We start from the raw sequence: 26,480 nt of genomic DNA, 5'->3' as shown, positions 1-26,480 counted from the left end.
TCAGCCTTCTAAGTGATAGGATTATGGGTGTGAGCCTTCCTAGCTGTCTTATTATTCGTATTTTATAGATGCTATGAATGATGTGAACTATAAGCATTTGGGTTTAAGTGTTAGACCCCCGGAAAAACTCAGGTATCCGGGGTCCTAGGCCATGACCATGGTCACCCCAATCACCAGGCAGATTCGAGAGCTTGCTGCAAACTGCATGAGGCTTTATTGTAATTTAACGAGCTAACCCCATCTTAGCTCTGGTCTTTTGTCCACCCACCATGGCAGATGGCTACAAAAGACAGTTTGAACCAGCTGCTGAGAGATCTTGTAGGGCAGTGTAAGGGGAGTGTCTAGGGGTACGCACAGGCTCACGATTGGTGTGCCTCCAGGCTTGGAGGGCTTGCCCTTTGTTGATTGGTCAACCTGTTGTTATGGCCCATAGGCCTTCCCAGGGTGGTTGCTATGCTCTGTGTGCCATTGCTGTGCGCTTGTATACCCAGGGTCGTAAAGCATAGCGCCACCACCTAACTTCTGATTGGTTCCTTGTCACGAGGCAGGCACCTAACCTCTAGTGACTAAGACAAGGTCATAACGAGCACGTGTTACTGTCATGGCTGCCGAACTGGGGGGCTGGTCCCTTCATAAGTTTTTGGATGAATATATTATTTCAGGTGTGTGTGTGTGCATCTGCAGGCAGAGACCAGAGTTCAGTGTCAGTGTCTTCTGCAGTCACTCTCCACCTTGGGTTTTGAAACTGACCACTGAGCCTGGAGCTCACTGCTTTGCCTAGACTGAAAGCCAGTGATCCACAGGATATAGCTCTGTGATTACAGACTCACCTCGATGCCTGCCTATTTAACTGGTCTGCTGGAGGGCAAATTCAGATCCTCTTGTTTTGTGCGAAGTGCTTTAACAACTGAGCTATCTTTCCAGCCTCTCATTTCATTTCTTAGAAATATGAATGTGTGGAATTCCTGGGTAGTGCGGTGGTTCTGTGTGTGTGTGTGTGTGTGTGTGCGCGCGCGCGTGCGCGTGCGCACGCGCGCGCACAGTCACTTTCTCAGGCTTTATAGCAAATGCCTTTATTCAACAAATCTTATTGCCAGCCCAGTTATTTAAGTCTCTTTTGGAAGTGTTTGTTGTTTGTTTGTGTGCTGTGCCTGGCTCCTTAGAGTGTTTTTGCTTTTGTTTTGTTTTAAGGTGAGAAGGAGGGTCTGAAATTGTGGACATCTGGGAATGTCTAAAAAGTGATACATGAGTAGCTCATTCAAAGGGTTTAGTATTTGAGGATAACCTAATTTTTTCATCCTTTTTCACTTTCTATTTTCCTTTCTTCCTAGCGTTTTTCCTACTAACTAACTTTAGAATTATAATTTAGGTCTGGGACTGGTGGACCTTCAATAAAAACATTTTGGAGGCTAAGGCAGGATTGTGAGTTTGAAACTGGCCTGGGCTATATAGACCCTTCTTCAAAATAAAACAAACAAAACATTGTATTTAGGTCTGATGCCTAGTCTCCAGGAAATACAATGTAATATTCTACTCATGATGCAAACTGCTAGCCAGTGACAGTGAGCAGGAAGTGCCAGACTGTTCCAAAGGATGCCTGATTGTTTCTTTAGGAGATGTATTATATTACTGCATATAGAATGCATATATTCATTTATACACACACATACATGCACATTTGTGCTTCAGTGTTTAAAATAAGAAATCAGGAAAATCTTGTTCTTCTAATAGACTTTCAAAAAATATATAAAAATTCTTTGAGAATGACAAATTGGAAATTTCAATTTTCTAAATTTGAATAGGGCAAATCTAATGTTAACATATTCTCAAAATGGTACATGTATAAAGCCTGAAGTATATGGTAATTTGATGGCAAGAGAGCCAAAAATTTAAAAAGCAAAAGAGAACTGATTTTTCTTTTTCTGACAGAACAATCCTCCCCTGAAGTCACGGAGCTTCTCCCTTGCATCTAGTGGTAATTCTCCCATATCCCAGAGGAGACCGAGTCAGAATGCCATTTCTTTTTTTAATGTTGGACATTCCAAACTGCAGTCGGTGAACAAAAGGGCTCACTTGCATCCAGACCATCTTGTGGAAGTTAGAGAAGTAAGTATGAATTGAAGGCAGGTAAAGTACACAACAGCAGTGTGCCTGTTTTTCTCATCGTGTTGTAAATACTGTGTTGTGTGTGTGTGTGTGTGGGGGGCCTTCAGTGTTTCTTATCCATTCTGCTAAGTGATAAAGACAGTAAGATTGCAGATAGTCTGAATTCTTCATGTCTCACAACTATGCTGGGATGCTGTCATTTTCCAAGAATCTATGTCTTTTTTAGTTTCCTTCTTAAAAATCTGTGTCTTAGTTTTCAAGTAAAACTACATGTTGCTTTGATGTAAAATTTATGATCAAAAGGTGTGTGGTGCACACCTTTAATCCCAGCACTTGGGGAGGCAGAGGCAGGTGGATCTCTGAGTTCGAGGCCAGCCTTGTCTCCAGAGGGAGTGCCAGGATAGGTTCCAAAGCTACACAGAGAAACCCTGTCTCAGAAAACCAAAAAAAAAAAAAAAGAGTCCACCATATGATCACAAGAGTCTACCATGCCTGTAATCTCAGCATTTGGAATGCCAAGGTAAGAGAATTGCCAGCCTAGGCTACAGTGTGAGACCCTGTCTCAAAAAATCAGAGAGCCATTAAACTTAGTGTGAAGGATATATTTTTATAGCCTATCTAGAGACTAGTCTTTAATAACAACAACAAAGTGTTATATATAGGGCTGAAGGCATGAGCTCAGTGGTAGGATATGGCTAGTGTGCACACGACCCTGTGCTCAAGCTGAAGAACCAAAACAAACAAAGAGACCAGATATACAGACACACAAAAATTTATCACACACAGAAGTGGAGTTAATTCTGATACTGCCTTATCTTGTGAGTTCTCTCTTTTTAACTCTAGTTACTAAAGGGTGCTGTTTGCCAGTTTGTAACTGTTTCACACATTGCTTGCTAAGTTAAAATTGGTAGGGCTTCTAGGCAACTCAGAGGTGGGTTGTGGAAATAATGCTGTAAATCATTCAACTGTTTCAAAGCAGAAGGCTGGGGAGAAGGTGCCTTCTATCAAGATGTGTCGTACTGTTTTTTGTGCTCTGAGACACACAAGACAACCAGCTTAAGTTATAAACATCTTTTTCATAAAACGTAGTATGCAAATCCTTTTCTTTTAAACCATCCTTCTTGATATTTTGCTCCACTAAATAAGGTCTTAAAATTAAAATTCAGAAAAAAAAATAAAATTTAGGCCAGGTATGGTAGTAAATGTCTTTAGTCTCAGCACTTGGGGAGGCGGAGGTGAGTTTGAGCTCAGCCTGGTCTACATAGTGAATTCCAGGTCAGCCAGGTCTACATAGTGAGACCTTGCCTCAAAAAATAAATAAATAAATGACCCCCCCACACCCCCCCAATGATAAATCTTTCCACCAAACTGTCCGAGCCCCACCGCCATACAGAGACCAGAATAACACACAGAGACTTATATTAATTACAATGCTGCTGGCCAATGACTACAATTTATCTGCTATCTGTCTTAAATATCAACCATGATTATTAATCTATATATTTTATAAAGACTTATCTGATTGAGGACGCCAGTGGCATGTGTCCTCTCTTGTTGGGCTCACATGGCAGCTCTCCCTCTACTACATTTCCCAGAATCCTCCTTGACTCCTAGTCCTACCTATCTTTCTTTCCCATTGGCCAACAGTGCTTTATTCATCAACCAATAAGACAAACGTTTACACAGAAGGATGCCCCCATCATCCCTCCACCAAGAAACTATTTGAAGGTCTGAAAGATAGCTCAGAACATAAGGAACTTGTCCCCCCAAGCCTGGTGAACAGAGCTTGGTCCCCAGAACCCATATGTTGGAGGAGAGAACCGATTCCCACAAGTTGTCTTCTAATTGCCACACGTGTGTAGTACAGTACACTCACGCTCATTTGTGTACATACATACTCAAACACAAACTAAATGCTAAAAGTATTTTGAAAACCTCTATTTGGTATAGGACATCAGTTTATACACATAGTCAAAATTCACACATATAATCCAAAAATTCAACTTTTAGATTTTAGATATTAGAGTTTATATGACAAAAGTTGTAAAAACCGGGCAGGAGAGATGGCTCAGAGGTTGAAAGCATTGGCTGCTCTTCCAGAGGTCCTGAGTTCAATTCCCAGCAACCACATGGTGGCTCACAACCATCCGTTATGAGATCTGGTGCCCTCTTCTGGTGTGTAGATACACATGGAAGCAGAATGTTGTATACATAATAAATAAAATCTTTAAAAAAAATAAGTTATAAAAACCTTTAAGCTAAGATTGCTGACTATTGAAATACCCATTATCTTCTTTATAACTAACAATGTATGAGCCTGCAAGTCAGACACTGTTAAGCCAGCTGCTATCAATATTGGACTGAAAGCTGGGTGTGATGGCACTAGGTAGGCCTTTAATCCTAGTACTCAAGAGGCAAATTCAGAGTCAGTCCTGAGCCACATAGACCCATAGTGGAAAAAAAAAAGTCACCTTTCATTGTTTATTGTTTGAGTTTTTGTGGTCTCCCAGGATTCTCCTGATTTCAGTCTTATTATATACATTTTATTTATTTGTTTATTTATTTATTTATTTTATTTATTTATTTTTGAGGCAGGGTTTCACTGTAGATCAGGCTGGTCTCAAATTCACAGAGATCCATCTGCTCTGTCTCCTGAGTGCTGGGATTAAAGGTATGAGCCACCATGCCCAATTCTGACTTCATTCTTATAATAGCAAACACCAAAATTTATTCTGAAAATCATGTTCTAAGTTGTAACATGACCTCTAAGAATAATGTGCAGTTCTCAACCATACCTCAGGAAACATTTTTTTATAGTTCTAATATTAGCATGATTTTCAGGAACTCCTCTCGTATGTGGCTCTTGGAAGCATGGTGACTGGGAGTATGGGGGTGGGCAGGCAGATATGGTGCTGGAGAATTCTACTTTTTGTTCCAAAGACAAGAGGAAATGAACTGAGTCACTGGGAGTGGCTTGAGCATATATGAGATCGCAAAGCCCACCCCCACAGTGACACACTCCTTCAACAAGGCTATACCTACTCCAGCAAAGCCATTCCTCCTAACAGTGCCACTCTCTTTGGGGGCCATTTTCTTTCAAACCACCACAAATTTCTGTGTGATTATTCATTAATATTGGTATTGTTTCACTTGATACAGTTTATTGGTGGGGGTTTCAGCTGATCTTTCTTTACTACTGAGCTTTTCATTTTTGAGATTTGTTTCGTTTCTTTTCAGAATCCCTACCCCTTCACTGAACTGCTCTTCATTGCCTGTGTTGTCTTTTCTGATTGAGTCACTTCTTAACTTGCATCCTCTTGGTATTCATCACTCCTCCTTGAGACAGGGTTTCTCTGTGTAACCCTGACTGTCCTGGAATTCTCTCTGTAGAACCAGGCAGGGATCAAACGCAGGGATCTGCCTTTTTCTGCCTCCTGAGTGCTGGGATTAAGGGCGTGTGCTATTACTGCCCGGCTTCATTCATTTTTTAAAAACTCACTTTTTTTAATTCTTTGTTTGGCATTTCTTCTACATCTGTGTTTTGGAACCTGCTACTGGAGAGTTGTGGACTTTAGGCTATATGATGCTCTGTGGTCATCTCTTCACCTGTCACGAAGACGTTAGTAAGCAGCTCTCTTGACAGTGTGTTGTGTAGAGATGCAGTGTCTGCAGCACTTGTGTTCTTTGCTGTCGCTATGCAGGTGAATGTCCAGCAGTGGGGCACCCTAGCTATGCCTACTGGATTTAGGTTGCTGGTCCTGGTCTTTTGTCTCTGCTGTTCTCTATGGTGAAGCTTCCACTGAAGGCCAGTCAGGACTAGGCCATGGTTGGGGTAAAGTTCAGTGCCTCTGTTAGTTCCAGGGTGTAGCTTGGGTGGCAAAATACTCACTACACTCAAGGTGTTGAGCTCAGTTTCTAGCATGTTCAGAAAGAAACAGTGGTAACAACAGCAACAACATAAAGACAAACCAGATAGAGAAATGCACTAAAAAAACCTGCTCAAGGACAATACCCAACACATAACCATAGGGAAAAGGGGGTGAAAATGATATAGAATAAGCTTAAAAAGTAATACACTTTAATTTTTGAAAAGACAATGGGAGGAACTTTTTTTTTTTTTTTTTCCAAGACAGGGTTTCTCTGTGTAGCTTTGGAGCCTATCCTGGCACTTGCTCTGGAGATCAGGCTGGCCTCAAATTCACAGAGATCCTCCTGGCTCTGCCTCCCGAGTGCTGGGATTAAAGGAGCGCGCCACCAACGCCCGGCAGGAGGAACATTTGTTACTATTGTAGAAAACAAGGGTTCAATTCCTAGCACCCACACAGTGGCTCACAGCCATCTGTAACTGCAGTTCCAGGGGATCCAATACCCTCTTCTGGCCTTCTCAGGCACCGAGCACACATGTGGTACACAAATACATGTGCAGGCAAAACAATGGCATATAAAATTAAGTAAGTTTAATTTACATTGTTCATTAATTATTGCTCCATTGGCTCTGTTAAAAGTGGATAGGAACCTAGTGTAGTGGTGCATGCATTTGATCCCAGCACTCTGGAGGCAAAGGCAGGTGGATTTCTGTGAGTTTAAGGCTAGCCTGATCTACATAGCATGTTCGGGACAGCCAGGGCTACATTGAGAGACCATAGGGGTTATAGTTGTGTGGTGGATAGGCTTCTTTCTAGTCAAAGAATGTCTTAATTAAATGTTTTTTCTGGAAAGCTTATAATCTAGTATGTGCTCTAAAACCAGCCTAACAATAACACCACCAATAAATCAAGATTCCCTGACTAGGAAGTTAGGTGAGGGATGAGGCAGTTGATCTATCATGCGTCCCCAGTTGTTCAAATCAAGCCGGACTAAAATTTAAGAGGAAAGTGATTGAGGGCAAAGACTGGAAATTAATTTTAGCTGTGGAATTAAAAATTCAGTACTGCTGTTGACAGTGTTCTTTCTGGTGGTTTGGATAGGTTAATATTGCTAACAGAAAGTGGCAAGCATTTGTGTTTTATTGCTTCAAGAGAAAAAGTGCAATCATCAGAGGTCACAATTTTCAGTTATAAGCACCGTTAAATGCTCATTAATTGAAAATAGCCCAGCAGGGACTAGAGTGATTAGAAGCTCTGACTGCTCTTCCAGAGGACCGTGTTCAATCTCTAGCACCCACATGATGGCACACACTGTTTTTAACTCAAGTCCCAAGGGATCTGATGCCCACTTGTGGCCTCTGGGAGCACTATACTTGTGGTACACATATACATGCCGACAAAAACACCCATAAACACAAAATAATTTTTTAAGCAAGAAAATAGCCTAGTAAACTTAAGATAAATTTCTAAGTCTTACTAATATACTTGGAAAACGCTTCAAAAAATGAATAGAATTAGTTAAATGACTAGCAGCAGACATTACCTGTGTCATGTGAGTGAAACAACAGGACTGTTGTTTTCTTAGATGATGTCTCATGCTGAAGGACAACAACGAGACCTGATTCGACGGATCGAATGCCTTCCTTCTTCTGGCCTTCTTAGTTCTTTGGACCAGGACCTCTTGATGCTCAAAGCTACTTCCATGGCAACTATGAATTGCTTAAACGACTGCTTTCACATTCTCCAGTTGCAGCATGCATCACATCAGAAGGGCTCATTGCCCTCAGGTAAGTCGTAGATTAAAAGTAGGATTTAACATTGGCCTTAAGACATGGAAAGGATGGTATTTGTTATCATTCTAATGCTAGAAAAACATTTTTTTTGTTGTTGTTGAAAAAGAGAGGGAAGGAAAATAAATCAGTTGAGTCTCTTGGTTTTTAATTAGCACAGTAGTGTGATACAAATTTCCTGATTATGGCTTGTTTTTGAATTCAGAATAATTTTAGGTCTAATGCTTAACATCTTTGAGTATAACTTTCTAGACCTCAAACTCAACATAATTCGAGAGCTCAGTTTCTGTTAAAATAGTGGCATTCCTCTCAATTCTTGTATCCAGGTGATCAAAGTAGGATCACTGGGGGGGGGGGTGTCCTGACTCCCAGCTCTATCCACTGCTCATTTTCTCTTTAGTATTGTACTTTATTCTTTTATATCATGTGTTTTCATGAAGTGTCAGGAATACTTTCCAAAGTTACATTCCTGTGATAAGGGGAATTTTGGGGGTGGTATTACACCCTTGGGTGAGTACGTTGGTTTTCTCAAGTTATTCCCCTAATTTGAATATTAGATGAGTTACCTTGATGTAAGAAATGTGGATTAATTTTAGTTAATGAGTTTGTTAGGAAAATGAAACATCTTATTTCTAGTCTGTACTATTTAATTTTTAGAAGTCTATCAAGTAGCAGTGGTGCTGGTTACTAGATTAAATGCTCAATAAATACTTCATTGAATAGTTTATCTTTTAAAACAATTGTCAAACTTTTGTATGGTTTAATACAATCTTTTGATGTTTTCTTTGTGACTAAGAAAAGAAGTATGAGTAAATTTGCATTAGTTAACAACGTTTTGAAGTTTTAAAGTGGTCGTTGTTCCCACCTTGGACTTTTTGGAGGCCAGGTTTTTGTTTTTTTAAGATTTTATTTATTTATTATGTATACAACATTCTGTCTCCATGTATGCCTGTGCGCCAGAAGAGGGCACAGATCTCGTAACGGATGGTTGTGAACCACTATGTGGTTCCTGGGAATTGAACTCATGACCTCTAGAAGAGTAGCTAGTGCTCTTAACCTCTGAGCCATCTCTCCAGCCCTGGAGGCTAGGTTTATAGATAGTTCAAGGAATTAATTCATTGCTGTTAGTGGTTCTCACCATAGTTGCCATCTTTTCCAAATTGGGCATGTAAAACTGTATTTTAAAATCACCTCAGAATGAAAATATAACTTGGAAAAACAGATACCTTTCCATCAAACTCTTCAGTGACATGAAAAATGAACTCATATTTTTATTTTATTCATTCATGGATAAGATATCTAGCCTGGGCTGTCTGTAAGCTTATTATGTATCCCAGGCTAGCCTCAACTACTCCTGCTTCTTTGATTTTTTTAAAGTTAATTTTATTTATTTATATTTTATGTATGAGTGTTCTGCATGTATACCTGAAGGCCAGAAGATAGCATCAGATTCCATTATTAGATGATTGTGAACCACTATGTGTTTGCTGGGAATTGAACTCAGGACCCCTGGAAGAGCAGCCAGTGCTTTTAACCCCTGAGCCATCTCTCCATCCCATGCTGCACGTGCTTTTTAAGCACTAGGATGACAAGTGTGTAGTACTGTGCCTGGACCATGAAGTCTGAATATGACTGGTTTAATAAAGTCTTACTATAGTTAGCCCCATAAACTGGGCCTTTTAATTAGCTTTCATGAGTCTTTTACTTTTAGAAAAACATCTGGATGGTGATATTAAAAATAGTTATTTTTGGCCGGGCGTTGGTGTCGCATGCCTTTAATCCCAGCACTGGGAGGCAGAGACAGAGGATCTCTGTGAGTTCGAGACCAGCCTGGTCTACAAGAGCTAGTTCTAGGACAGCCTCCAAAGCCACAGAGAAACCCTGTCTTGGAAAAAAAAAAGTTATTTTAAGGTAGAAGGAGAACGTTGCCATTTCTGTACAACTTTAAAACATACCCTATGACCTTAGCCAGGATATTCCTCCAGTCTTAATAGCCCTAGTACCAAAGGCCATTGAACAAGGCAAGACACTATTAGCCTGTTGGGTAATTTGTCATTTATTTCTCTTCTGAAGTCTAGCCTTTGACTTAGTAAATGCCCTACTGTTTTTAGTTTCTGTTTTAGTAGTTTGAGCATCCCTTATTCTTACACTCCATAACCTAGCTTCTGTGAAACCCAGATCAGCCTCTGAAATCAAATGGAACATTTCCATTATTGATTAGGCATAGAATCTACTTTGTTAAACTAGTTGAGGGTAACAAGAGACCATTGACTCATTAACTGAGAAGGTGACAGGTCTCTAAATGTGACACTGACTTTCACTAGGTCAGCTCTAGTAAGTAGAAAAGGTTTTCAGTTTAAAAGTTATGTTGGGCTGTTCATGATTTAAATAAAAAGTAGGGGTGTGTGTGTGTGTGTGTGTGTGTGTGTGTGTGTGTGTGTGTGTGTGTGTGTATTATTTAAATTATTGCCAATGAGTTATTTTGATTAGTTTGGAAAATTTCAGTCTTTAAACAAATTATGTTGGTTTACCATCTCAGGTTCCTGAAGTGACTCCCACTAAAGTCTAATTATATACATTTTGGTTATTAGAGGGACATAATTGATACCACTGGCAAATCCACTGTTTGGAAGCTCACTCCATGATTCACAGACTTATCTAAGAAGTAAGATCAGCCCTGTTCAGGGTAGATTGCTTTTACCTAGTATCTCATTTCATGTTGCAAGTTGCCCTGTTGTGAAGTACCCAATCATGGAGCTCATGCTAATGAGGTCGAGTAGCTGTCTCCTTTCAGTGCGGGTTGGAGTGCTTTAGTCTCATAGGGTCAAAACAAAATTGTTTAATGAAATCCAGATCTGCCGAACTTCCCAGATTATGAGCGAGTCTCAGCAAGACTTTTCTCTTACTTCATCAGGAACGACAATTGAGTGGTTGGAACCAAAGATACCTTTATCAAACCACTATAAAAATGGAGCTGAGCAGCCCTTTGCAACTGAGCCGAGCAAGCCCATGGCAGTCCTGGAAGCACAGTCTGTTGCAGAGTCTGGAGTATTAGCAAGGGTAAGGGAATATGAACACTCGTTTTTGATGGAAGAAATGAGGAATCCTTGAAAAGGGACAATGTTGTTTTTGTTGATAAGATATTTATGTCCATAGAATACTAGAGTAACATTCTTATAAGCTTCTAAATGTTGTTCTACTTGAAAGCTATTTGCTTTGGGAAAGATCTTAATTGAACCTGAACATGGATTTTACATGACTAATGATGTCCCTTTTTATTCTTTACTTTTGTCTGATACAGATACTTGTTTGTTTGATTCTGTTTGTTGGTTTGTTTTGTTTTTGAGATGGTCTCACTATCCCTGGCTGACCTAGAACTTAATGTAGAGCTCTAGTTTGCCTTTAACTAACTATCAGTAGTCCTCCTGGCTCACCTCACAGGCACTACAGCAATCTTTTGTTGTTTTTGGTTTTGTTTTGAGACAGGGTGTAGCTCTGGCTGTCCTGGAACTCTCTCTATAGACCAGGCTGGCCTTGAATTTATCGATTCACCTGTCTCTGCCTCCCGACTGCTGGGATTAAAGACGTGGGTTAGTTTAACTTTATTAGTCTTTGCTATTACATCGACAAGCGTAAAATGGCATTGAGATTGTAATCTCTGCTTACTATAGGAAGCGGGTTACCAGCATAGTTGTTGCAGATGTTTCTCTGTATCACTTGACCTCGGCATTTAATAGTTATATAAAGTGGTACTCATTTTGTGTTTCCAGGCACTACAGTGTCGTTTTCTGCTGTAGACATACTGTTAAAAATTATGTCTTTTTTGTTTTGTTTGCTTTGCCCCTTATGTTCATGTCTCCAATTTTTGTGCTTACTATAATTACATAGAAATTGAAGCTATTTTCTGTCTTGTCGTCTGGCCTATATAATTAATGTTTGAAAGTCAAAATAAGATACTGAGTTAATGTCCCTGTTGTTGAATGTCTAGTTTGTCTTTCCTATTATTATAAATAACACTATGGTTAAATGTTATTTTCCTTCCCAATTTTTTATTATTTTTTTAACCTTATATCCCTAAAAGAATTACTGAGTCAAAAATAATAGCCCTTATGATCATTTACATGCTAGCAAGTTATTTCTTAAGTCCAAACCTGGCACAGACTTTGAATTTATGAAAAAGTGCTGGAGCCAGGAAGCTAAAAAGCAGAAAAGCAGGCTAAATAAGTAAATAACATGCGTTGACACACATGTGCACATACTTGTAGTTACCAAGCTGTGTGCAATCAGAGGAGATACACAAACGAGAAGACATGGTTCTTTCACTGAAGAGGTGTGCAATCTGCATGTAGCCACAACTTCTGTGCACTAAAATAAGCAGATGATACAATTTACACTCTTGTGATTTCTCCCTCAGAGAAAGAAAAGACATACAGAGTGATGTAGAAGAGGAATGCTGTGGAGACAAAGCTTTTAAAGTTGGGCTTTCACCTGCAAAGTCATGATGATAATGCCTTGTGAGCCTGCCATAAGGATAAAATTAACTTAGCAGAGTTACGTTATAATAGCTTATGGGATCCAGTCGCAGGATTGTCACCTACTATAATCATATACTCAATGTGGAGTAGGACTTCCTGCATCATTGCTCTGTAGAGATCACATGTGGTGTGATCTGTGCTCCCAAAGAAATAAAGTCCGGCAGGACTTGGTCTTAATGTGAGAGACAGCAGGGTCATGTGCCTGGGAAAGGGATATATGGAATTAAATATGACCAAAGACTATAGAAGTAGAAATGAATGCAAATGAATCAGCAATGTGCATTTCAAATGACAAAAATCAGCCAGACTATGACAGATTGGAAACTTCTGAGCCGGAATAACAAGATAAAATTGTGTTATTATTCACAAAGCCAGGAAAATCAGAAAGCTGATTCTGAGCAAGGTTTATTGTGATTCTGAGCATGTTGAATGTTCCAGGAGGGGGTATGTAATGATCAATGTTTCTGAAGAGCCCTCAAGGTGAGGGAACCATAGCTTTGGAGAGAGGGCCAGACTAGGGGTGAGATTACCTAGGGACAGACTATGAACTAAAGGTCAGAGAGGCCAGCATGAGAGCGCAGAGCATGTTGGGAGCAGAGTGAGGCTTTTGTAAGGGATGGGGCTCGGGATCTAGAAGGAAATTGCCGTATTTCCAAATCTTTCTAATGGTGACTAGATGACCTACTACAGACAGAAAATAGCACAGACAGTTGTTGTTGTCAAAGCCTTAGCCACTCAAGCAAACCAGAATAGACCTTTATTGTCTAGAAGTTTCACAGGGGCATTCTGTGTCAGAGAATACAAGCGAGAGGCCTGTGGTATAGAATAAACAGTTTCTGTCAGCTAAGGGAGAGGGCAAACCTCAGTCAAGCCTGACTAAAGCCATGGAGCCTGGGCTAGCGAGATGGCTCACTGGATGAGGGCACATGCTGCAAAGCCTCACGACCCAAGTTCTGTTCACAGAGCCCAAATGGTGGGTGGAAAGAACCAGCTGTCCTCCAACCTCCACATTTGTGCCATGGCACTTGCATGCCCACAACATATAAATACTTACATATATACAATTATATAAATAAATAAGAAAAAAATTAATTCACCGGGCAGTGGTGGCACACACCGTTAATCCCAGCTCAGAGGTAGAGGCAGGCAGATCTCTGAGGTCCAGGCCAGTCTGGTCTACGTAGCAAGTTCCCCTCTTAAAAAAAATTAAATAAAATTCCCCTTTTTTCTATTCTAATAAATTATTTGTTTTTTATTTGTTTGTTTGTTTGTTTGTTTTAAAGCAGTGGGCCAGTGAGATGGCCCAGTGGGTTAAGGCACTTGCTGTCGAGGCTGACAGCCTGAGATCAGTCCCTGGGATACACCTGATAGGAAGAGAGAATTGACACACACCCTCATGTTGTTCTTTGACTTGCACGTGTGTGCCATGTGCCCACACCCATACACACATACAGTTTATACTCACATACAAAGTAAATAAAAGCAATAATTTCTTTAAACATTGAAAACTGTATTTTTCTACAGGTGTTCTACCTGATTGCTTTTCTTTAATGTTATTTACAGTAGGGAAGGTTCAATCCATAAAGTAACTGGGTTCTGTTGTTACAGTTACTGTTTGGTTTTTGGTGCTGAGATTGAGTGTGCAGTTTCTCAGATAACTGAGCACGTGCTCCCTCTGAGTGATACCCATTCTCTGAAGCTGTGTTTGCATTATTAATCTGTAGCCTAAGTTCCAACTTCACATGTAATGGTACCTTTCAGAATGTCAGAGAGCATTCTTAATCATGACCTAGAAGGGTTTCCTCCCATGTTTCCTCTAATTATTTAATCTCACAGAATGGTTTTATTTGGTCCATGTGTAGAGAGGGCTGTCCGTTCCCCCTTGTTTTAAGAGTGAACAAAGTTCGCCGGGTGGTGGTGGCACACGCCTTTAATCCCAGCACTCGGGAGGCAGAGGCAGGCGGATCTCTGAGTTTGAGACCAGCCTGGTCTACAAGAGCTAGTTCCAGGACAGCCTCCAAAGCCACAGAGGAACCCTGTCTCGGGGAAAAAAAAAAAAAAAAAAGAGTGAACACAGTTCAAGTATACTTTTACATGCAGTGAATCTAGGCTCCAGAGCAGTAGCTGTTTTCTTACAGGCTGATTCTTCATCAAATGAGACATGAGAAAGTCTTGGCATTGCTCCTCAAGGTCATAAAAACAGAAGGTTCTCTGCTCTAAACACACAAAATTTGTCTTTGCAGTCTTTTATTTATTTATTCATGTATTTATTTTGGTTTTGGGAGGCAGGGTTTCTTGGCTGCCTTGGAACTTGCTCTGTAGACCAGGCTGGCCTCATACTCACACAGATCCACCTGCCTCCGCCTCTGGAGTGCTGGGTTTAAAGGTGTGGAACAACAATGCCTGGCTATATCTATGCAGTCTTAACATAGGAAATAAATCAGACCATAATTGGTTTGTCAGAATGTGAGTTTCTAGACTTCTTGAAGGAAAGAAATAGAGAAAAAGGATGCTTAGAGCCCTGACCAGAGAGATGTGCTGCTCGTGAAAGCGTGCTACATGAGCCTTGTGCCCCAGACCTATAGAAGAGAACTGGCTCCCAAATGATCATCATCATCATCATCATCATCATCATCATCAATAATAATAATAAAACAGTAACAGAACTCACTTCTTATAACTACATCGTTGTGTTTTACATTGTAGGATTTTTCTTAAATAACATTTGAGTGTATTCTTGATTTTGTACCTGAGTGGGAAGTTTGAGGTTTTTTATTTGGGGTTTTTTTGTTTGGTTGGTTTGGTTTTTCAAGACAGTGTTTTTTGATGTAACAGTCCTAACTGTCCTGGAACTCACTCTATAGACCAGGCTGCCCTTGAACTCACAGAGATTCACCTGCCTCTGTCTCCCAAGTGCTGGGACTAAAGCCTGCGCCACCTTTAGTGTGTCTTTGTCCGTGTCCGTGTCCATGTGTGCTTGGTTTGGTTTTGGTCTAGCTACACAAAACAAAAACATGTAACTTATTTGATAGGTGGGGGAAATAAAAATGATACCCGCAAAATAATTTCTTTTTAAAAATCCTCATAACTTCCAAAAAAATCTTCATAACTATTGAAGTGTGATGGCTTACACCTATATTCTCAGCTCTGTGTGAGGCTGAGATAAAAAAGTATTATTGTGGGTTTAAAACTAGCCTCAGTTACACAGTGAGACACTGTCTCAAAAATACCTGCCTATACCTCCACCCGCTCAACTGTCCTGAAAATTTTAAATGTAATAAACTAGAAAAGATAGCATCCTTATATTCAGCGTCCTGGCAGAAAGATGTTGACAAGTTCTTCTTTGAGAGGCAGGGCACCACCACTGGATAAACGTGGTGACAGCTGATGTTCTATTGAACCTTGGTATATTTGTTATTCAAAGCAATCTGGGCAGGCATGGTAGTCCCAGCCTTTAATCTAAAGGCCAAGGCAGGAGAATCACCACAAGTTCAAAGTTATTCTGGACTACAAAGTGAGTTTCCAAGCCTACCTCCATACAGAGTGAGACTCTGGCAAAAACCTAAAAGCCAGCAGGGTTGGGGAGATGGCCCATTTGGCAGTTTCTGTTATGCAAATATGAGACTCTGAGTTTGGATTCCCCAGCAGTAAAACCTAGGTGCAGTGTCATGCATCTTTAACTGCAATGCTGGGGAACAAGGGTAGGGAGATGGAGATAGGCAGATACCTGGAGCTCACTGACCAGCTAGCCTAGAAGAACCGGTGAACTCCAGGTCATTGAGAGATCAAGTCTGAAAAAGTAAAGTGAAAACCCATGAAGGGGGAGATCTCTGACATCAACCTTTGGCCTTCACGTGTACACACACACGCACACACACAGTCAGAACCCAAGTGGATGCATGACTGTAATTTGAGCATTTGGGAAGTGAAAGCAAATTCAAAGACAGTAACTTCAAGACCAACCTGGGCCTTTGAAAGTCTGTTTCAAAACAAACAAAAATACTGAGCATTGAAGACTACACAGTGAAGCCCTACCCCCCACCTTCAATTAAAAACCATAAAAAATTAAAAATCTGCTAAATTATTAAATATCAATTGTTTAGTCATTAGGAGCTAGTGAGATTGAAGTATACATTTTCAATTGTCTGAGGGGTTATTGATAAAAAGTGCTACACAGAGGACTTTTGGTAGCATTGTGACTGCCTGACAGGCCACAGAGTTTTTATGTGAATCTGGAATCTCCAACCACAAATCTTCTCAGGCATGAATGAATAGCAAAATAAGGTTTACAATAGTTAGAGTTGACATGTGTGTACACTTACCTTTATATTTTACTTTATAGCTTTATATCTTACTTTATAGCTTTAGCTTAAACAAGGACAAATATTTATCCTTAAAACTCTGAGCAGTTAAGAGAGCATACTGCACTAGAGTGTGGTCCTAGCACTCACATTGGGTGACTCACAGCTCCAGATTCAGGGAATCTTTGGTCTCTGGCCTTTACTGGCACCTGTGTGCACGTACACACAGACACAGACACACACACACAGACACACACACACACACACAGACACACACACACACACACACATACACACACACACACACACACGAACGAGACATAATTTTAAAATAATAAATGAAAATTTAAAACAAAATCTCCTGAATTTAACCAGGCTTGGTGGCTTATGCCTGTAATCCCAAGACTTGGGAGGCTGAGTTCAAGGCCAGCTTGCCTTCTATAATGAGTGACTTTGTCTCAAAACAGACAAACAAAAATCACTTAAAAAGATGTGGTGGATTCCAGATTAGGGTCAAAGCTGAGTTTATTCAGGGAAAATTTTTTGCTCTTTTTGAAAAATACTGTTTCTGCAAAATTAATATATTTTAGCTGGGCATGTCAGCATATTCCTGTGATCTCAGTACCCAGGAGGTTAAGACAGGAGAATTGGCATAAGTTTGAGGCCAGTCTTGGATACATAGTGAGTGCTGGATTAACCATTGTTACACAGTAAGACTATGTCTCAAAAAAAAACAAACAAATAAAAAATAACATGTCACAGGACCACAAAGTCTGTTCTATACCAGCAGTTACGGTCTCTTCAAAGGAAATGTTTTTCTTGGATTAATGATGGAAGTTGTATTTTTAGAAGGCTTTTGCCCATTCTCTGTTTTTTTTTTTTTTTTTATAAATACTGGACTCTGCTCTCTTCCATATCAAGGAACCTGAAGAAATTGATGCAGATGAGGAGATAGAGGACACCTGTGACAACAAGGAGGACGACCTGGGAGCCGTGGAGGAGCAACGCAGTGTTATCCTGCATCTCTTGTCACAGCTCAAGCTGGGCATGGATTTAACGAGAGTAAGTTCCAGGTCAGGTGCCTGGGAGGCCAAGGCTCTGTTCCTTGTGCCTCACTGCTGATAGCAGACAGCCCAGTGTGGCACTTCACATCTGCAGTCCTTGACAGGAGAGACCAAGGCAGGAAGATGGTGAGCTCAAGGCCAGCCTGGGCTATTTAGATATCTCTCACAAACTGACATTTGGGTTCCCTTGAAGGCTGTAAATGTAGAGATGAAAGATTGTTTCCGGTGCTCATTTGTTATGGAACTTTAAATCAAAAGCTTTTTGCCTTAAGAATTCATTGTTCATCATTGGAAAGTTAAAAACTGTTGTTTTGTGTTTGGTTTGGGGGGTTGTTTGTATTAACTTAGACTTACCGTGCTTGATAGGAGCATTCCCTTTTTTACACAGTGTGTGTTTATATGATGTGTGTGTGGTAGTGCAGGCAAGAGTCAGTTCTTTGCTTCAATCATAGGTTCCAGGGATCAGACTCAGGTGGTCAGGCTTGCAATGCAAGCCTCTTTACCTGCTGAGCCATCTCACAGCCCTTGATGAAAGACTTCAAAAGGGACTGGGTTCCATCAGAATTCTACCAAGGAGCAGCATTTAGGAATTAACTAAATTATTAATCTTTCACTTCAGACTTTAGTTGGTATCATTCTCTCAAGAAATATTTTCACATTAGCAGTCCAGAAAGGATATTTATTTTACCAGCTGTGGTTCTAGCTGAAATAGTCTGGTAAGGAATTATCTGGTATTTGTTAGTATGGTGTTTTCAGTCCCTTACTGGATTTTAGGTTTAAAAGCCATAAAACAGCATTGAGGTTTATGAGACACAAGAACTCCTAAGAATGTTCTAGTCACCCAGGTAGAAAAGCTCTCTTTTGTTAAGCTCTCTTTAGTGACTGTGTTATGTACTTGTCCTTACTTTTTCTTTATTAACTAAAAATTTGAACTTGTTACTATCCTTGTTGAGTTGAGGATCAAACTCAGGTCTTCAGACTTGGTGGCAACTACCATTACCTTCCAAGCTAGACAAGAGCTTCACTATGTGGCTTAGGCTGGCTGTGAACTCTAGCCCTCTAGAGTCCTGGGCTGTAGATGAGTGCTACTCTGCCTAGGCTCTATTGCTTGGTTAAGGAAAAGTGAATAGATGGCAGCTTCCAAAGGGAGGTGAGAAGGTAATGTGTGTGAACCCTGTCAAGTGCACATCTCTCAGAGTTGGAGCACTTGGTGTAAACCAGCTCTTGGGCACCCTGTGGGAAGGGCGGGCTAGGAGCTATGCAGTATTTTCTGCTTCTAAGCAAGCTGTGGCCTGTCTCCAGGTGTGAGGAACAGATGAAGCCAGGATGAGCATCTTCCCGCAGAAAAGAGAGCAGCACCTGGGAGGAGCTGGCTTCAATCCTCTCCAGGAACCAGCAGTGCACACTACTTAAGATTAAACTTTCTAGTTCCCAAATCTTAAATATCGTTCCTTTTTTCTCCTTCTGGGTACTTCTGGGCTTGTTTGGTACCATTTTAATGAACTTTCAGTAGAAGCTATGAAGCTAAATTAAGAGCATTGTTAGCTGTCATCCCACAGCCCTGCCACTTTAAATAACCATGCTAGTCTGATTAAAGCTCCAAAGATCATAGTTTAAAATACACATCAATTTAATTTATTTACTTATTTTTTCATTTTTCATATTTTGGGCCTGGGCATGGGCACAGATGCCAGTGTGGGTCAGAGGACAACTTGCTAGAGTTGCTAGTGTGGTTCTGAAGATCAAATTCAGGTGGCAAACTACCTTTACCTGCCAAGCTGTTGGATTTTTTTGAGGCAAGAGCTTCACTATGTGGCTTAGGCTGGCTGTGAACTCTTGATCCTCCTGCCTGTGCCTCCTGAGTACTGAGATTACAGCCATCATACCTGGCTATTTTTATTTATTTATTTATTTATTTATTTATTTATTTATCTTTGGTTTTTTGAGGCAGGTTTTCTCTGTAGCTTTGGAGGCTGTCCTGGAACTAGCTCTTGTAGACCAGACTGGTCTCGAACTCACAGAAATCCGCCTGCCTCTGCTTCCCGAGTGCTGGGATTAAAGGTGTGCGCCACCACTGCCTGGCTATCTTTTTTATTGTAGTGTTTTATTTGCATCCCTTTTCTTTCATTCATATCACTTGTTTCTTTTAAGAAATCCACTAAAATGATTACTAGGTGGGTGAAATGGGCATGAACCTCTTAGGGCTTTTGAAAATCTGTCTTACTTTGAGGTGTCGAAACTTCTCATCAAAACGATTCATTTAGAGCTGGAGAGATGGCTCAGAGGTTAAGAGCACTGGCTGCTCTTCCAGAGGTCCTGAGTTCAATTCCCAGCAACCACATGGTGGCTTAAAACCATCTGCTATGAGATCTGGTGCCCTCTTCTGGTGTGCAGATATACATGGAAGCAGAATGTTATATACATAATAAATAAAATCTTTTAAAAAAAAAACGGATTCATTTGTGCTAAAAATTAACTTGGGGTTACAATTGTTGCTTTAGTCTGTGATGTATCTCTCTAGTCTGTGACAGATCATTCACTTACTCACATTTTCTGTCTTTCTCTCCCTCCTCCCCCAGGCTGGCCTCAAACTTACTATAGAGCTTAGTATGGCCTTGAACTTGGAGTCCTCCTGGCTCCACCTCCCAGGTGTTTAGATAACAAGTGTGGGCCACCGTGCCTAGTTTTTATGTGATGCTGGGCAGTGAACACAGGTCCTATGTGAACCCAAGTCTTGTCCATGCTAGGCAAGCACTCTACCTACCCACTGAGCTAGATCCCAACCCTTGACCTTTTTATTTTCAAGAAATTTTTTTTTTTAATTAGATTTCTTTAATTTTGTGATTTGAGTGTTTCACCTATATATGTGTGCGCCACGTGAGGTATGTGTGCACCATGTGCGTGAGTGGTGGCATAGGAGTCAGAAGAGTGCACCGGATCCCTTGAAACTGAAGTTACAGACAGTTCTGAGGCATCATATGGGTCCTGGGAACCAAACTGGATCCTCTGTAAAGAGCAGCCTCTCTATCTGTTGGGCTATTCCCTAACCCCAGGAAATAAAAATTTATCGCCTACAGATTTTTGTTTGTTTTGTTTTATTAAGACAGTGTCTTGTTGTATAGCTCTGTATCTTAGTTTGCTCCTCTGTCTTTGTGATCAAACACTGACTGAAAACAACTTGGAGAAAAAAGGGTTGGTTTCAGCTTACAACTCACAGTCTGTCATGAAGAGAAGGCAGGGCAGAAACCTGGAGCTACAGCTGGGCAGTGCTGGTGCACTCAGGCAAAGGCAGGTGGACCTCCTTGAGTTCAGCCTGGTCTACAAAGAGTTCCAGAACAGACAGTTCTGTTACAGAGAGAAACCCTATCTTTGGGGTGGGGGTGGAGGCCTGGAGACAGGAACTGAAGCAGAGACCATGGAAGAGTGCTGTTTACTGACTTACACCTTGCTAGCCCTGCTTTCTTACATTATTATCCAGGATTACCAGTCCAGGGATGGCACCACCCACAATGGCCTAGGCCCTCCCACATCAATCATTAGTCAAGAAAATGCTCTGCAGGCTTGCCTTCAGACTAAGCAGATAGACGAGGTTTCTTAGTTGAGTTTCCCTCTTCCCAGATAATCCTGGTTTGTGTCCTGTTTACAAAAACTAGTTAGCACATGCTGGCTAGCCTCACATTTGAAGGAATCCTGCCTCACGCTCCAAGTGCTGACAATATAGGCATGTGCTGCCATGCTCAGCTTCCCACAGTTTATTTTTAAGAAGAAAGGGATGTGGGGGCTGCAGAGAATGGCTCAGCAGTAAGGAGCAGGTACTACTCTTTCAGGGGACCTAAGTTTGGTTCCCAGCACCTTTGTGGGCAGCTTGCAAACCACCTGTAATTAAGGGAAACTTAACATCTTTTTCTGGCTTCCACTGTATCCATACCTATTCATACCCTACACAAATATGCACATAAACAATAATTTAAAATAATAACATTAGCCGGGCGGTGATGGTGCACGCCCTTGATCCCAGCACTTGGAAAGCAGAAGCAGGCGGATCACTGAGTTCAAGGCCAGCCTGTTCTACAGAGCAAGTTCCAGACAGGCTCCAAAGCAATACAGAGAAATCCTGTCTTGAAAAATAAAAATAATAATAATAATAATAATAATAACATTAAATATAAAGGCGAAAAGATATTTCTCATAGAATATTTTGGGTATGTTCATGCAGAGTGGAAACCGAAGAGCATGACCCCTGAGTATTCCAAGCTGCTCTGGAACACTTGTCAGTCCTTCTGTATGACCATCTTTTTGTCTTGAAATTGTATTTAGTCTTAGCTATGCTGGCAGAGTCTCATCTCCTATTACACATGCTTGGGTTTTTATTTTGTTTTTGTTTTTTGTTACAAGACTAGTCCTTTTGTTTGCAATGAAATGCTCTTAGATGATAGAGATAATTTTTCTGCAGACATATTTGTGGATTAATTCTCCTTCTTAATTGGTTTGCATTGATGTTGTAGGTGGTGCTTCCTACATTTATCCTGGAGAAGCGTTCCTTACTGGAGATGTATGCAGATTTTATGTCTCATCCAGACTTGTTCATAGGCATCACCAATGGAGCCACGCCTGAGGACCGAATGATTCGCTTTGTTGAGTACTACCTTACCTCATTTCATGAAGGCCGAAAGGGGGCCATTGCTAAGAAGCCGTACAATCCCATCATTGGGGAGACTTTCCACTGTTCCTGGAGGATACCCAAGAGCGAAATGGCATCCGGTTTGAGTGGCAACTCTTCCACCCCTGCCATCACAAATCATGCTCCCCTGCTGGAGGATGCTCTGACCCAGGGGGTCTCAGACTGTTACACTGTCAGATTTGTTGCTGAGCAGGTTTCCCATCATCCTCCAGTCTCAGGGTTTTATGCAGAATGTACAGAAAGGAAGATGTGTGTAAATGCACATGTGTGGACTAAAAGCAAGTTCTTAGGCATGTCAATAGGTGTGACAATGGTTGGAGAAGGTGAGTAGAAAAATTGTTCTCCAGTTTTTATATCAAACTTGTTAAATTGTATAGGTATTAGTTGTATGGTTTCTGAGATTTGTTTGTATGTATAGGAGTATTTTGGCTACATATATGATATATGTAAGTGCACCTCATACATACAGTAACCACAACTGGAGTTACAAGCAGTTGTGAGCTAACAACATTGAGGACTGGGAACTGAGCCCCTTAAGTCTTGTGCAAGAGCAGCCAGCCCCTGTAACTGCTGAGTTCTCTCTCCAGCTCTAGTTAAAGATTTTAAATGTTACATGTACTACTTTTTTTTGCTGTAGTTTGTGCTCCAAAATGTGTGTTGGGACACATCAGAATCATATGCTATTACTATGGACAAGTAGAAATTCTCCTTTAAATTATATTTTAAAAATTTAAATATAAAGATTTTGGGGTTGTTTGTTTTTTGGCAGGGTCTCACTGTGTATAGCTTTAGGTGGCCTGGAACTCTGAATTCCAGACTGGCCTCAAATTCACTGAAATTAAAGGTGTGCACCACCACACCTGTAAAGTATTTTTATTGTAGAAACATTGTGGCGTGGTGGTTCACACCTTTAATCACAGCACTTCCGAGGCAAAAGAAGGCAGATCTCTGTGAGTTTGAGTTTAGCCTGATCTACATACCGAGTTCCAAGCCAGCCAGAGGTACATAGTGGGGCCCTGTTTCAAACAAACAAACAAAATCAGAGGAGGAAATAAAAGTATAACTAACCCATTAATTTAGAGATAGATAATTTGAACTGGCTTTTAATATTTTTTCTTGTAACTGTATATCCAACTTTAATTTTTAAGATTAGGATTAATTGAAATCTAGAGGTGATGGGACATGGGCCTGTGAATGTTGGGCATATATAGAACCTCACTCTTTGTTGTGTGCTTCCAGAGGAGAACTGTTCTTACTAGTTTTTAACAGAATAATCTGGCAGTATAGCCTCTCCTTCTCAAATATGTAAGGAAGAACATGTGCCATTTCAACTCTTTGAATCATGAGGGGAGATACAGTGACTTTATTATCTAATGCTTTCGTGAATTCAGGCATTGCCTTTAGGAAATTAAACTGCCATCTGTTACCCTTAGCAAAAAGTAAATAAAATGAAGGAATGGAGAAATGGCTATGTGCTCAGTCTGTTAGGTGCTTGCCTTGCAAATATGAGCACCCAAGTTCAGGTCCCTAGCATCCATGACAGGAAAGCCACGCATGGCAATGGGTAAGTAAGAGACCCGACCTCCAAAGAAAGTGGGAGCTGGGCATGGTAGGCACTCCTTACCTGAAGTACTCAGAGGCAGAGGCAAGCAGAGCTCTGATTCAGGGTCCGCCTTGTTATTACAGGAAGACGCTGGGTGTTGGCCTCCAGCCTCCATGCACGTGCACACGTGAATGCACACAAATACGTGTGCACACCCTCGCATACACACAATCAGAATGGGTTTTGTGATCATTCATTTTGCTTTTGTCATTTATGCCCTTCAACATTAGAGGGAAATTAGTTTAATTACTGAGATTTTAGGGTTTACTATCTTACTTTCCCTATATTTATTCAAACCTGGTTGAAATGGGGTCTTTGTGTAGCCCTGGCTGTCCTGTTACTCACTATGTAGACCAGGATGGCTCCAAACTCACAGAGATGCTTCTGCCACTGTTTCCCATGTGCCAGGATTAAAGGCGTGTGCCAGTACAACCAGTTCCATTTATTTTTGATTATTCTAAACTTTTCAATATTTATCCTAACTCATAAGAATAAGGCACCTAGGGCCAGGCAGTGGCGGTGCATGCCTTTAATCCCAGCACTCGGGAGGCAGAGGCAGGTGGATCTCTATGGATTTGAGTCCACCTTGGTCTACAGAGCTAGTTCCAGGATAGCCAGGACTACACAAAGAAACCCTGTCTTGAAAAACAAAAACAAACAAATAAACAAAAATAAGGTGCCTATTTTATGATTCCATTGCTGGAGAGGTAAGGACAAGTGGATTGAGGACTGGCTAGTCACCCGAGCTTTCATGATGAGCTCTAGGCTAGTAGAAGACCCTGTCTCCAAAACAAAAGGTGGATGACATCTGAGGAACAACACCCAAAGTTGTCTTCTGGCCTTTGTACACACACACTTGCACACTCGTACACACAATTAAATGAAATACAATAGATAAAAATCGAGGGTAGTAACATAACTTGGGTATGCTTAGTGTGTCTTATCTTAATACAGATCAGTTATTCACTATTATAAATCCCTTTTTATATGTTTTAGCTACTTTGAAATAACACCATTAATATAGAAGCCCACAACAGACTAATATTTGTTTGAAAATTGCCACTTAGATTTCTTACACCTCTAGTAGCTTCAGAGTTTGGCAAATAAAACTTGGGATGACGATAGTTCTTGATGAAAAGATTACATTTGGGTCTTGACATATGTAGACTGGAGTGAAGAACACTTTCTCATCTTGCTGTGAGTGACAGCCAAGCTGCTGAGGACCAGGTCTTAGCATGATGCTGCACAGCTGCGCCCAGCCCCAGCCCCGGCTTTATTTGATTTTTAGGAGCATCGGTGGGACACTTACTTAGACTGCTTGCACTGTAACAATTACAGGTCCCATGAACATAAGAGGAACAGGAAGGTCACAATGAAAGTAGCCCTGATTCAGTATCACCCGGAACTGCTGCCAAATGAAATCAATACTATCAAAGGATAAATGAGTATAAAATAATAATGTCTATTGTTACTAGACAGGAAAAGGCCGTTTCTCAGAAGAGATGCTAACCACCGTCATGCTTTTACTCTCAGGCATCCTTAGTCTGTTGGAGCATGGAGAAGAGTACACGTTTTCCCTGCCGTGTGCATATGCGCGATCCATTCTCACTGTTCCTTGGGTGGAACTAGGTGGCAAAGTCGGCGTCAACTGTGCAAAGACAGGCTACTCAGCCAGCATCACTTTTCACACTAAGCCATTTTATGGCGGCAAACTGCACCGGTAAGAAAGTTTTAATGGTGTCTTGCTCTGCTCTTTGATTTTGTAGTATAACTGCTTTGTCTTCTATGGAGGAGACAGAGGGGTGTGTGTGTGTGTGAGAGAGGAGGGAGAGGAGGGAGAGAGAGAAGAGAGAGAGAGAGGAGGAGAGAGAGAGCGAGAGAGAGCGAAAGAGCAGTTCTTACCACTCAACTAAGATGACTGGAGTTGAGATCCTTAGACCCTATGCTGGTGGGTGTGGTGACTTTCCTGTATCTCTAGCCTTAGGCAGAGCGAGGGGATCCCCATAGCAAGCTAACTAGAGCTTTGGCTCAGATTTTAAGACTCTGCTTCAGAGGATAAGGTGGAAAAGCAATAGGAGAGGATTTTTTGTTTGTTTGTTTGTTTGTTTGTTTGTTTTTTTGGTTTTTCGAGACAGGGTTTCTCTGTCGCTTTGGAGGCTGTCCTGGAACTAGCTCTTGTAGACCAGGGTGATCTCGAACTCCCAGAGATCCGGCTGTTTCTGCCTCCGAGTGCTGGGATTAAAGGCGTGTGCCACCAACGCCAGGCCAGAAGAGGATTCTTAACAACAATCTTGGGCTTACACACACATACGGATATGCAACTACACATGGTTTGGGTTTGTATTTTAAGACATGGATTCTTTATGTAGCTCTGGCTGTCCTGGAACTTGCTGAACTTCCTGGAGATGAGGCTTTCCCTGAACTCACAGTTGTGTGCTACTACACCTAGCTAACACTAAAACACACACACACACACACACACACACACACACACACACTCACAGTTGTGTGCTACTACACCTAGCTAACACTAA

General features: G+C 41.1%; 1 protein-coding gene across 1 annotated transcript in view; it reads left to right on the top strand.

Moving 5' to 3' along the window:
• Osbpl11 (oxysterol binding protein like 11) overlaps window positions 1-26,480 on the top strand; it is a 68,658-nt gene that overhangs the window by 25,983 nt on the left and 16,195 nt on the right. Inside the window, exons 5-10 of the mRNA XM_027412809.2 lie at window positions 1,930-2,106; window positions 7,558-7,759; window positions 10,677-10,822; window positions 17,520-17,660; window positions 22,168-22,666; window positions 25,480-25,666. Coding sequence (XP_027268610.1) covers window positions 1,930-2,106; window positions 7,558-7,759; window positions 10,677-10,822; window positions 17,520-17,660; window positions 22,168-22,666; window positions 25,480-25,666 — 1,352 coding nt within the window. The remainder of the gene's footprint in view (window positions 1-1,929; window positions 2,107-7,557; window positions 7,760-10,676; window positions 10,823-17,519; window positions 17,661-22,167; window positions 22,667-25,479; window positions 25,667-26,480) is intronic.

This window comes from Cricetulus griseus, chromosome 4 (assembly GCF_003668045.3).
Source record: "Cricetulus griseus strain 17A/GY chromosome 4, alternate assembly CriGri-PICRH-1.0, whole genome shotgun sequence".
In the NCBI taxonomy this organism is placed as follows: Eukaryota; Metazoa; Chordata; class Mammalia; order Rodentia; family Cricetidae; genus Cricetulus; species Cricetulus griseus.
This window is presented reverse-complemented; position numbering and strand designations above follow the sequence as displayed.